The sequence below is a fragment of the Neomonachus schauinslandi genome, chromosome 8 (genome assembly GCF_002201575.2).
Source record: "Neomonachus schauinslandi chromosome 8, ASM220157v2, whole genome shotgun sequence".
Lineage (NCBI taxonomy): Eukaryota > Metazoa > Chordata > Mammalia > Carnivora > Phocidae > Neomonachus > Neomonachus schauinslandi.
In genome coordinates, this window is record NC_058410.1 from 99,111,427 (window position 1) to 99,124,581 (window position 13,155).

The window sequence follows — 13,155 nt, forward strand, 5'->3', positions numbered from 1 at the left end:
AAGTGCACTCCTTAATCCCCATCACCCATTTCACTCATCCCCCCCCCAACTCACCTCCCCTCTCTGGTAACCATCAGTTTGTTCTGTAGAGTTAAGAGTCTATTTCTTGGTTTGCCTCTCTCAATTTTTTCCCCCTATGGGTTTTCCCCCTATGTTTCTTAAATTCTACATATGAGATCTCACTCATTCACCTATTATTTTTTTTAATCAAGTGATTTCTAGGGACTGGGAGGAGGAGGATATGGGGAGGTAGTAGGCAAAGTGTACAAAGTTCAGTTATTCAAGATGAATAGATCCTAGAGATCTTCTATACAGCAGAGTGCCCACAGGAAACAATACTGTGTTATATACTCAAAAATTTGCCTAGAGGGTGCATCTTATTATTACACAAAATAATAATAATATAACAAATAAGAAAGGTGGGAGGAAAATTTTGGAAAGGATGGATAGATTTATGATGATGGGTACACGAATATATACCTATCTCCAAACTCATTAAGTTGTATACATGAAATGTGTACAGATTTTTGTATGCTAATTATATATCCATATTTTTTAATATTAAAGTTGTTTTTTAAAAAAGGCAACACCAAGTTGGTCACTCTGAATTCTTTGAGGTCTAATGGAGAGAAAGAGCAGCACAACACCATCTCAAGATTAAAAAAATAAAACAAAGAAAGCCTGGAATGAGAGAAGGCACAGATTCTTTTCTATTTTTATGAAAACATCAGCACCTTCTGGCATTTTCCTTTCAGAATTTGGCATTCAGAGGATTGATCTGATACAGTTAGTAATTTTACTTAAAGACCTTCGTATTAAATAGATTCAAAATATTTTTGAAGAACAGATGGTATAGACTAGAGGAAGAGATAAACATTGTATGTTAAACATTTTATTGATCAATTAAAATATCATAATTTAAAATGTTGATTCTACTCTGAGAGTTACGCATGTCTGTATGTGACTGAGAAAGACAGAGAGTGTACACGGGGAGTGGGATGGGTATTTATTATCCAAAGTTAAAGCTGCCCCTCCCCCAAGCTACCCCCCACCTCGTCCACATGCAGGCAGGCAGATGGCTTTTTTTCAAGGTGTTAAGGAAGCTGGCTTTCAGTCTTGAATCATGTGCCTCTGGGCACTTTGAAAACTGCCTCTTCTGCCTATTTTTAAGACCAGTTTGAAAAAAAAATGGGCAGAGTAGAATAAAGAAGCCACCTGTGTGGATTTGGTAAAAAGGCAGGCTATAAAGTTCCCAGCTCTTTGAAAAGAATTTCGTTATAGAAAGAATGCATCCTTACCTTCTAGCGCTTCTTTGTTCTGCTTTTTCTACAATAGAATGAATTGATAAACGAATACCATCATTTGTGCAAATTGGTCTACTTGACACTAATTTTCAATCACACTAACCCTTCATCTCTGTGAACTATTTATGTATGAGAATTCCCATTCTATTTTAAGAGTACTTTTTTGTGGATGCACCAGCCATTCTCATAAATTGTGTAGGCAGAATATTGGATAAATCGTTAGATTCACCAAAAGTTAAGCAAGACTACAAAGGAAAGAAAACACCACCAATCACTGTTCCAAATGGCATTAAAACTTACTTTTCCATTGGTTCATATACTTATGGGAAAGTATTGTGGGCAAGGCTGAATGTAGAAACAATTGTGTTTAATTGTTAATTATGGAAGGTACAGGAAAATGACAAGCCCACAAATAGTCCTTGTATGTCCTGCTCTGCCCTTGCATGCCATCACGCTCCCTCAGAAGTTTGAGCTTTGTCCAAAGTTGGTTGTAAGCTGTGTTTCTGACAATAGCAGGGTTGTAATGGAAACTGTCTTCACCACCTAAGTTATGGGGCCTGATACAGTGAATACCATACAAGCAGTGGGTCGGCCTGCCCTAAATTATGCCTGTTAATGTGACCCCATCATTATTCCCAGGATCTGTGCCCTTCGCCCTTGATCTCATTTCTACAGGATTTAGACAAGTGTCAGACCCTTGGAATGCTACACAATAGTGACCTTGATTCCCTGATTTCGCTGTGAAAAAAAAAAATGAGTTTAAATCTAGTGTTGAAATGATATGGAATGCTTTGTAACCACATTAGTCCCAATACAAAAGCATCCCTAGCCCTCTGTCAGAGACATCTGCCTTTTGATTTGGTTCAAGCTTTCTGGTCATAAGGGTAGCTAGTGCATTTATAGAAGACTAAAGCCTCTTTGTTGTTGTTGTTGTATTTGATACATGGGGAAATTCAGGTGATTCCTCTTTAGCGTTAACTTTCCGGATATTATTTTTAAGGCTTTGTCCTTATAATTGTCAAAATACAACTCTTTAAGGGGGAAAAAAAAAACACTGCTTGGCAAAAGATGCTAAAATAAAGATGGTGGGATGTTTAGTGCTTGATAGATGAACAAGTGGAAAGGGGGTGTAATTCAGAACCAAGAGGCGCCACCCCAAGGCTGGTCCTGAGCTCCTTTGGGGGGGGGAAAGCAGTCTTTAATTACATCTGGTACTTGTTAATTCTTTTTGGAGTCTCTTCCCAGATCTGTTCCCCCATCAGCCTCCCATCAAGCAACAGAAATTCCAGATGGTTCCCTCCATATGCCTATGCTCATTCTCTCAAGTAGGATAGATGGGTCACTGACAGAGTAGGATGGAACAGCCTTGGTCAAAGCAAGGCAAGATGAAAAGCAGCGGGCTACAGTTTATTTAGAGGTGGCCTATCATTCATGTTTTTAAGTGGGTTGTATAAATAACTGTTTCTGAGTGATTTTTTCCTCTGAAATGTTTTGGGTAATTTCATGGAAATGAAGCTACTCAGAGAAAGTGGCATATTGATCCCAATTTTCCACCCCTGGAAGAGAGAGACATCCATTACAGGCTGTCATTATAGCTGAGGATTCATCAGTTTGGACCTGCAGCTGATCTGCTGTGGAGACTACATTGGAATGAATTTTTCTGCATTTGTTACTTGCAATGATGGCTGTAGTCTCTGTTGCTGTGATATGAAAATTCCTTTATGGAAATATTTATAGGGCATGTGTTTCTTTCATCTTAGCAGAATTTTGTTATTAGGCACATTGATAGACTTCCCATTTTGAAGTAGTTGGGAGTAAAGATGAGGTCAACCTATATATCGTGAAAAAATATACAGTTGGCCTTGAACAACATGGGAGTTAGGGTGCTGATCCCCTACCCTGTGCAGTCAAAAATCTTTATATAACTTTTGACCAAATGTAATTTGTAATAGCCTATTGTTGACCAGAAACCGTATCAATAACATAAACAGTCGATTAACATGTATTTTGTATGTTACATATATTATCTACTGCAGTCTTTCAATAAGTAAGCTGGAGAAAAGAAAATGTTTTAAAAAAAACCATAAGGAGGATAAAGGACATTTGCAGTAAGTACTGTACTGTATTTACAAAAAAAAAAAAAATCCATGTATAAGTGGACCCATGATGTTCAAACCCATATTGCTCAAGGGTCAACTGTATTATCATTTCAAGTATATCACATTGTACTTATTTGTTTATCCTCATCTGATGATGGGACACATGTCTTACTCATGTCTGATTTCCCACCACCCAACAAGATTTGGCACATCATGGGGAATGAAAAGAAAGAAGAAAAGGTGAATAGACAGGAAATTTCATTCTTTTTTTAAAAGATTTTATTTATTTATTTGACAGCGAGAGAGAGAGAGTGCACCAGAAGGCAGAGGGACAGGGAGAAGCAGGCTCCCCACTGAGCAGAGAGCCTGAAGCGGGGCTTGATCCCAGGACCCCAGGCTCATGACCTGAGCTGAAGGCAGATGCTTAACCGACTCAGCCACCCAGGTGTCCCTAGACAGGAAATTTCAAAGTGGAAAGTGGTACCAAAAGCAATTAGAGCAATGTTTCTACTCTTGTCTTCATCCTATACTTCCCCTCGAATAGCTATTAGATTTTACATGCAGGGTGTGTGTGTGTGTGTGTGTGTGTGTGTGTGTATGTTCTTTGGTGTTAATTCTGAGTATCTAGAGTTCAGTTTCTTCAGAAAATAAAAGTGAGAATTGCAGCTATGATCTCTGTTCTCATGGAGCCTACAATAGTTAGGCTATCTATGATTTGTGTGAAATTCGTTGGTATATTTGGAGTCGATAAGGCAATTAAAAGGAAAAATTTCTTCTAAGAAGGATATGTAATAAAGACCAAAAGGAAAATTTTAGATTCTGTGTTATTGTCATATTTTACCCGAAAGTTTGTTAAAAAGAAGCCTAATATCATGCTTTTATGTGTGTGAGTACTCTATGAATGAGAGAAAACATTTTTTGAAGGAACTTAATCATTTTGTACAAGCAGGCCCAGCAGCCAAACATTGGTAGTGTGGGCCATAGATTGGAAGAGATAAAGGCCATTGGTCTAGAACTCTTGTTTTTTTAAAAGGTGCTGACTTGAAATAATTTCTGTCTTGCTTTCGAAATCATATAAAACTCATGAAACACAAAATGTGTGTTAAACCTAGAACATCCTCTAGATATTTCACTCTTTTGTTTGAATGTTTTTAAAGTACCTGAGATGAAATTGAAATATATATTCATTTTTATCTGTTGAGCCTGTTTGTTCATTTTGTATTAGTTACTAATGTGCTCTTGAATTTACGGTGTGTAGGGGAATAAACTTGGCAGATCTGGGCAACATTTATTTAACAACTTTGTCTTTGATGTCACAGTAAGCACGAGGGCTTTTTAAAAATGGATGGTTGCTTCCCCTAAGAAAGTTACAGTGGGTGAGAAAGGCATAATTACACTGAGGAGGAGCCCAGTGACAGTTATCTCCTTACATACAGTAGTTATGGATGTAATTACAATAATGTGTTTTGGTTTTTTTTTTAAAGATTTTATTTATTTATTTGAGAGAGAAAGAATGAGACAGAGAGAGCATGAGAGGGGGGAGGGTCAGAGGGAGAAGCAGACTCCCTGCCGAGCAGGGAGCCCGATGCGGGACTCGATCCCGGCACTCCAGGATCATGACCTGAGCCGAAGGCAGTCGCTCAACCGACTGAGCCACCCAGGCGCCCTATTCTTTTGTTTTTGTTTTTTTTAATTTATTTTTTATTTATTTTTTTTTTAAGATTTATTTATTTATTTATTTGAGAGAGAGAGAGAGAATGAGAGACAGAGAGCATGAGAGGGAGGAGGGTCAGAGGGAGAAGCAGGCTCCCCGCCGAGCAGGGAGCCCGACGCGGGACTCGATCCCGGGACTCCAGGATCATGACCTGAGCCGAAGGCAGTCGCTTAACCAACTGAGCCACCCAGGCGCCCACAATAATGTGTTTTAATGTTCTGTTATCAGAAGGTAGAGAGATTTCCATGGGGGAGGAGTGGTAGTCCAATGGGGAGAAGACTGGAAATGTCTTACAAGCAGAGCTAGAACTTGGGTTGATTCTGATGGGTCAGTGGGTGGTGCTGATGCTTTTGGACTGCAACCATACCTTGAGAACCATTTTTCTACTCTCCAACTGAGAGACAAGGGAGAGGAGGAAGTGTATGCTGGAGATATCTCACTTCAATTCTGCCTACATTTTATTGACTACAACTCAATTGTGTAGCTTTGCCTAACTACAAAGGAGGCTAGAAAAGATGGTCTAACCGTGAACCCAGGAGGAAAAGGGAACTAGTTGGTTTACAACCCTACAATCTCTGCTACAGGAGGGTGTGGCTGTCTTATAACTAGGGAAGTAGTTGGGGACTAGGAAAGACAACCTCTAAGTCGTTAATTTGGAGGGCAGGTCCTTAAAAACAGCAGGGTCCGTTGTTTCCTGGAATGAGACATGAGATTATGTTAACAAAAATCCTTAAAAACTTTACATGTGTCAGTGATTACGGTACTTGAAATTCAAGCAGAAGCATTTATTTCAGGTCTTTAATTTGTGTTGAATTACTACTAAGCCTCATAAAGTAACACTTAATACTTTGGCATACATGAAATATTTACTGTTTTAAATGAGAATTTTTATTCATGTATTTCCCTGTTGTTACTTTCAGACAAAAATCTATGATTCCTTTCTTCTGAAGTTATATGGAAACTTTTTGAAAGGGGAGATGAAGAACAATGGTTTTAAGTTGTCCAGTGAATTCTACAAGCATGCCAAACTAATTGACAACAGTACCAGTAATGAAAATACCCAGCATTTCTTGAGCACACACCAGACCTTAGCTTTATGTGGTAGGAACATAAATCGGGAAACGTAAATCTCTCTCTAAATCGGGAGATTACTAGTACTATGTAAGCACTTTGGATCTATGAACTCATTTCACCCTTCACAAAAACCCTACAATTAAGCAGGTATTTTTATTATTCCCATTTCACAGATTAGGTAACTGAGGCACAGAGAGACAAAGGTGTTGGTTCACACAGTTAATAAGTAGCAGAGCTGGGATTCACTTCCAAATAATCTGACTTCAGAGGCCAAGGTCATATCTGTGGTTCTCTACCTCCCTGAAACTATGGCCAAAGTGAAGGGAAGGGACGAAGGATAGGGAACTTTTAGTGCATTTGCACTGAAGTAGGTCTGGACAGGGGAGGGGTGTGTGCACACCTGGGTGGCTCAGTCGGTTAAGGATCTGACTCTTGATTTCAACTCAGATTATGATCTCAGTGTTGTGGGATCCAGCCCCGTGTTGGGTTCTTTGCTCAGCTGGGAGTTTGCTTGAGGATTCTCTCTCTCTGCCTCTCCCTCAGCCCCTCCCCGCCCTCTAAAAAATAAAATATATAGGTTTGGGGTATAAACACTGCCTTTCGGCCATAACACTTGGTTTGTTGGGCAATGGAAGAATTTATTAATCATGTGGGTTTTTTTTCCTCCTGCCTCCTTATTAAGACCTAGTCTTTAACAAACTATTTGTTTTAGTTTCTACACCTGTCCTGGCATGGGTAGCAATGTAAGCAGCTTCTGAATCGCCTGGAGAATTCCAGAGTAAATCAGTGGAGGAGAGAAGGCAATTCTTTTTTTGGTTATGTGTCTGAGCAATTTCTTTTTCTTCTGCAGACAGGACGGTCCTTGTGGATACAAATCTTCCATTCCTCAAAGGCCTTTATGTGATGGGGACTTTAGAATTCCCTGTGGACAGAAGCAACGTTCTGAGTGTGGTGTGCATGGTCATTGCAGGCGGGGAGCTGAAAGTTGGTAAGTACAGGGCGCAAGGAATGGGAGCACAGTGGGAATTAACTCTGTTAGAAAGACCTTGGGAAATGGTGGTGTCATCCAACAGGTTGGTTAACGGACTTTGGGGAGGGTTAAGGGAAGGTGCGAGTTTACTAGTAAAGCTTTTCCTCTGTAAGCTTTAGACACCACAGACAGAGGTGACTTTGATGGGTCAGTTTCATGGCCAGCGATGGTCATCAGGCCACGTTTCTGGCCCTAGGGTTCCCATGTTGCTGCTCATGGCAGGGCTCCTGGCTTCCTCCAGGCCACAGATCAATTCTGCCTCTCGTCCTTTGTCTAAGAATTTACCTATAGCTCACTCTTTCAGAAGGATTTATCCTTTGGTTAACTAACTCACGGTAAAATTTCAATTGCTATCTTAGTGCAGCTCCTTGGAATACAGATCTGAAAGCAAAACAGGTGCTAATGCTTTACTGGGGCAAATAATTGCAGTAAAGTGGGAGTGAGGATAAAAGAGAAGTGAAAGAAGAAGGGGGGAAGCAAACAGAAGGTGGGCACAGCTGCTTAAGGAAACCTGGCTCTTTGCTTGGCTACGTGAGATGCCTCAAGAGAAGCTTTATAGAACCACCACATCTTGGGACAATAAGGGGAGCAGCTGGGGAGAAGGACAGCAGTTCACTTCGTCCACCCCGAACCCACGAACTCCTCTGTCTTTGTTATGTTTTGCAGCTCCCTGGGTAGCTAGTGGAGGGGCCAGAGGCTCAGTAGCTCCAGGAGATGGGGTTCCTCTGGCTGGGAGTGAAGCATGTTGCTGGGGCCAAGGGACAAGCAGGATGGAGTAGATCTGGGGGTAGTGTATTAATCAGGTCTGGTGCATTGGCTTACGTGAATAAAAATATGAGTTGCTATAGGTGGACTGTGGACTTGGGACTGTTGTAGGCAATAATGATGAAAAACATGTATTCTGCCCCCCCAAGGAACTACTTTTGAGCTTAGTAAGGCAGTCTGCTTTGCCACCCCCCAAAGGAGATTAAAAGAGAATTCCCAGAAACAATAATACCTTATCCCAAAGAAATAAATCACTGATGGTAAGGAAATATTAAGGTATTGTTACCTGGTAGCATCCAAATTTTAGAATCTGTCGTGAAAGAGATTTCTAGGCCTAACTACCTGTCCAAAGTTTTAATCGTTGCGAGATAATTCCTGAAAAATTATGGTCAAGGCTCTTCTCAAACACTTCTAATGACAGAAAAGTCAAAACATTTTAAGACAACCTGTTCCTTGTTCCCATTTTTAAAAATCCTATTAGACTTCTTTTTCTTCTAAAAAAAAAAAAAAAGAATTATTTTTCTTCTAGTAAGCCAGTCTGTCTTTCTCTAATTTGTTATTTTGGGTTCTTCTCTCTGATCCATACAGGATGGGTGTCAAATTCCCTTCCCTTTGATAGCCCTTCATTCACAATTTCTTGAATCTTCTCTTTTATTTTTTCAGATTATGCAGTTCCTATTATTTTAACTATAGTTAAATCATATTTTAATTATAGTTACTGATGTTTTAAAATAATTTTTATTTTTTCAGTCTGTTGTACAAAACTGGAAATACAGAAAAGCAAATGGGAAGTTATACAGCAGAAATGAAGTAGTCACTCATATTCCCAACTGTGAAGATAACCACAGTTAATATTTTGTACTCTTGTCTTTTTTTTTTTTTAAAGAGAGAGACAGCGAGAGAGGGAACACAAGCAGGGGGAGTGGGAGAGGGGAAGCAGGCTTCCCGCTGAGCAGGGAGCCCGATGCGGGACTCGATCCCAGGACCCTGGAACCATGACCTGAGCCGAAGGCAGACGCTTAACGACTGAGCCACCCAGGCGCCCCTGTACTCTTGTCTTAAAATCATTTTTTTCTGACACATGCAGGCATGTACACACATACTTACTTTAAAACACAGGATATACAGTGTGATAATTTTTTGGAGCCTATGTTAACAATGTGAGAATTTCTCCAACACATTCTATTTCCAAAATATGATTTTAATAATTTTAATATTCCATTATCTATGTGAGTATATACATATGCATCCATGTATAACAATTTAGTTAACCATTTTTCTGTTGTTGAATATCAAGGTTATTTCAGATTTCTTTTTGTCCTAGTAACTTACTATGCAATAAACATCTTAGCACTTAAATCATTATTTATATCTCTGATTATTTCACTGGGATAGACTTCTGTAAGTAGAATTAATGGCCCTAAGGATAAGTGCAAGATTTTATTTTAACTGTGGTAAAATTCACATAACATAATTTTAATCAAGTTAAATTCAGGAGCATTTGGTACATTCACAATGTTGTGCAACAATTACCTTTGTCTAGTTCCAAAACATTTTTAAAAATTTTAATTCCAGTATAGTTAACATACAGTGTTACAGTAGTTTCAGGTGTACAATATAGTGATTCAACAATTCTATGCATTACTCAGTGTTCATCATGATAAGTGTGCTCTTAATCCCCTTCACCTGTTTTACCCATCTCCTCACCTACCTCTCCTCTGGGGACCACCAGTTTGTTCTCTATAGTTAAGAATCCATCTTTTTTGGAAAAATGTCTGTTCATGTCTTCTGCCCATTTGTTGATTGGATTATTCATTTTGGAGGTATTGAGTTTTATAAGTTCTTTATATATTTTGTATACTAGCTTTTTGTCAGATATGTCATTTGCAAATATCTCCTCCCATTTAGTAGGTTGCCTTTTAGTTTTGTTGATTGTTTCCTTTGCTATGCAGAAGCTTTTTATTTTGATGTATTGTTTTGTTTCCCTTGCCGCAGGAGACATTATCTAGAAAAATGTTTCTGTGGTCGATATCAAAGAGGTTGCTGCCTGTGCTCTCTTTTAGGATTTTTACGGTTTCAGGTCTCACATTTAGGTCCGTAATCCTTGTTGAGTTCATTTTTGTGTATGGTGTAAGAAAGGGGTCCAGTTTCATTCTTTTGCGTGTTGCTGTCCAGTTTTCCCAACACCACTTGTTGAAGAGACTTTTTCTCATTGCATAATCTTTTCTGCTTTGTCAAAGATTAATTGACCATATAATAGTGGGTTTATTTCTGGGCTCTCTATTCTGTTCCATTGATCAATGTGTCTATTTTTGTTCCAGTACCATATTTTTTTGATTACTACAACTTCGTAGTATATGTTGAAACCTGGGATTGTGATACCTCCAGTTTTGTTCTTCATTTTCAAGATTGCTTTGGCTATTCAGGGTCTTTTGTGGTTCTGTACAAATTTTAGGATTAATTGTTCTAGTTTTATGAAAAATGCTGTTGGTATTTTGATAAGGATTGCATTGAAGGTGGAGAGTGCTTTGGGTTATATGGACATTTTAACAATATTTGTTCTCCAAATCCATGAACATGGAATATCTTTCCATTTCTTTGTGTCATCTTCAATTTCTTTCATCATTATTTTATAGTTTTCAGAGTATAGGTTTTTCATCCCCTTGATTAAGTTTATTCCTAGGTATTTCATTATTTTTGGTGCAACTATAAATGAGAATGTTTTCTTAATTTCTCTTTCAGCTACTTCATTATTAGTGTATAGAAATACAATGGAATTCTGTATATTGATTTTGTATCCTGCTCTTTTACTGAATTCATTTATCAGTTCTAGTAGTTTTTTGGTGGAGACTTTAGGGTTTTCTATATATAGTATCATGACATCTGCAAATAGTAAAAGTTTTACTTCTTCCTTACCAATATGGATGCCTCTTGTTTCTTTTTCTTGTCTGATTGCTGTGGCTAGGACTTCCAGTACTATGTTGAATAAAGGTGGTGAGAATGGACGTTGCTGTCTTGTTCCTGACCTCAGGGGAAAGGTTGTCAGTTTTTCATCATTGAGTATGATGCTAGCTGTGGTTTTTTTTTCATCTATGGCCTTTAATGTTGAGGTGTGTTCCCTCTAAACCTACTTTGTTGAGGGTTTGTATCATGAATGGATGTTGTACTTTGTCAAATGCTCTTTCTGCATCTATTGAAGTGATCATATGATGTTTATTCTTTCTCTTGTTGATGTGATGTATCACATTGATTGATTTGCAAATACTGAACCGTCCTTGCATGCCAGGAATAAATCCCAGTGGATCATGATGAATGATTTTTTTAAATGTACTGTTGGGTTCAGTTTGCTAATATTTTGTTGAGGATTTTTACGTCAGTGTTCATCAGAGATAGTGACCTATAGTCTCTTTTTCTGTAGTACCTTTATCTGATTTTGTATCGAGGTAATGCTGACCTCATATAATGAATTTGGAAGCTTTCCTTTGTCTTCTATTGTTTTGGAATAGTTTGAGAAGAATAGGCATTAACTCTTTTTTAAATGTTTGGTAGTATTTGTCTGTGAAGCCATCTGCTCCTGGACTTTTGCTTGTAAGGATTTTTTTGATAACTGGTTCAATTTCATTGCTGATAATTGATCTGTTCAAATTTCTACTTCTTCTTCATTCAGTTTTGGGAGGTTATATATTTCTAGGAATTGATCCATTTCTTCTAGTGTGTCCAATTTTTGGCATATAGTAGGCATATAACTTTTCATAATATTCTCTTAGTATACTTTGTATTTCTGATAGTTGCTATTTCTCCTCTTTCATTTCTGATTTTGTTTATTTGAGTCATCTCTCTTTCACTCTCTCTCTCTTTTTGTTTTGTTTTGTTTTGAAGAGTCTGGTTAAAGGCTTATCAATTTGTTGATCTTTTCAGAGAAACAAATCCTGGTTTAACTGATCTGTTCTATTGTTTTTTTAGTTTCTATTTTGTTTACTTCTGCTCTAATCTTTATTACTTCCTTCCTTCTACTAGTTTGGGGTTTCATTTGTTCTTCTTTTTAGCTCCTTTTAGGTGTAAGGTTAGGTTATTTAAGATTTTTCTTGCTTCTTAAGGTAGGCCTGTATTGCTATAAACTTCCCTCCTGGACTGGCTTTCGCTGCATCACAAATATTTTGGGCCATTATGCTTTCATTTTCATTTGTCTCCATGTATTTTTTTTTAATTTCCTTTTTGATTTCTCAGTTGGCCCATTTATTCTGTAGTAGAATGTTATTTAACTTCCATGTGTTTGTGCTTTTTCCAGATTTTTTCTTGTGGTTGATTTCTAGTTTCATAGCATTATGGTTGGAAAAGATGCATTGTATGACTTTGCTCATTTTGAACTTGTTGAAACTTGATTTGTGGCCTATTGTGTGATCTATTCTGGAGAATGTTCCATGTACACTTGAAAAGAATGTGTATTCTGCTGTTTTAGAATGGGATGTTCTGAATATATCTGTTAGATCTAACTGGCTTAATGTGTCATTCAAAGCCACTGTTTCCTTGTTGATTTTCCGTTTGGATGATCTATCCATTGATATAAATGGGGTGTAAAATTCCCCTACTATTATTCCACTACTATTGATTACTTCTTTTATATTTGTTAATAAGTGATTTATGTATTTGGGTGCTCCCATGTTGGGTGCATAAATATTTACAATTGTTATATATTCTTGTTGGATTGTTCTCTTTATGATTATGTAGTGTCCTTCTTTGTGTCTTGTTACAGTCTTTGTTTTAAAGTCTATTTTGTCTGCTTGCTACCCTGGCTTTCTTTTCACCTCCATTTGTACAATAAATATTTTTCTATCCCTTCACTTTCTTCTCTTTTTTTATTTACTTATTTGACAGAAAGAGACACAGTGAGAGAGGGAACACAAGCAGGGGGAGTGGGAGAGGGAGAAGCAGGCTTCCCACTGAGCAGAGAGCCCAATGCGGGGCTAGTTCCCAGGACCCTGGGATCAAGACCTGAGCCGAAGGCAGACGCTTAATGACTGAGACACTCAGGCACCCCTATCCCTTCAATTTCAATCCGCATGTGTCTTTTTAGGTCTGAAATGAGTCTCTTGTAGGTAGCATATAAATGGGTCTTGCTTTTTTAACCATTCCATCACTCCATGTCTTTTGATTGGACCATTACCTAGT

General features: G+C 38.2%; 1 protein-coding gene across 1 annotated transcript in view; it reads left to right on the forward strand.

Moving 5' to 3' along the window:
• The window catches only part of PKHD1 (PKHD1 ciliary IPT domain containing fibrocystin/polyductin), a 451,815-nt gene that overhangs the window by 276,856 nt on the left and 161,804 nt on the right, over positions 1-13,155 (forward strand). Inside the window, exon 52 of the mRNA XM_021691934.1 lies at positions 7,042-7,179. Coding sequence (XP_021547609.1) covers positions 7,042-7,179 — 138 coding nt within the window. The remainder of the gene's footprint in view (positions 1-7,041; positions 7,180-13,155) is intronic.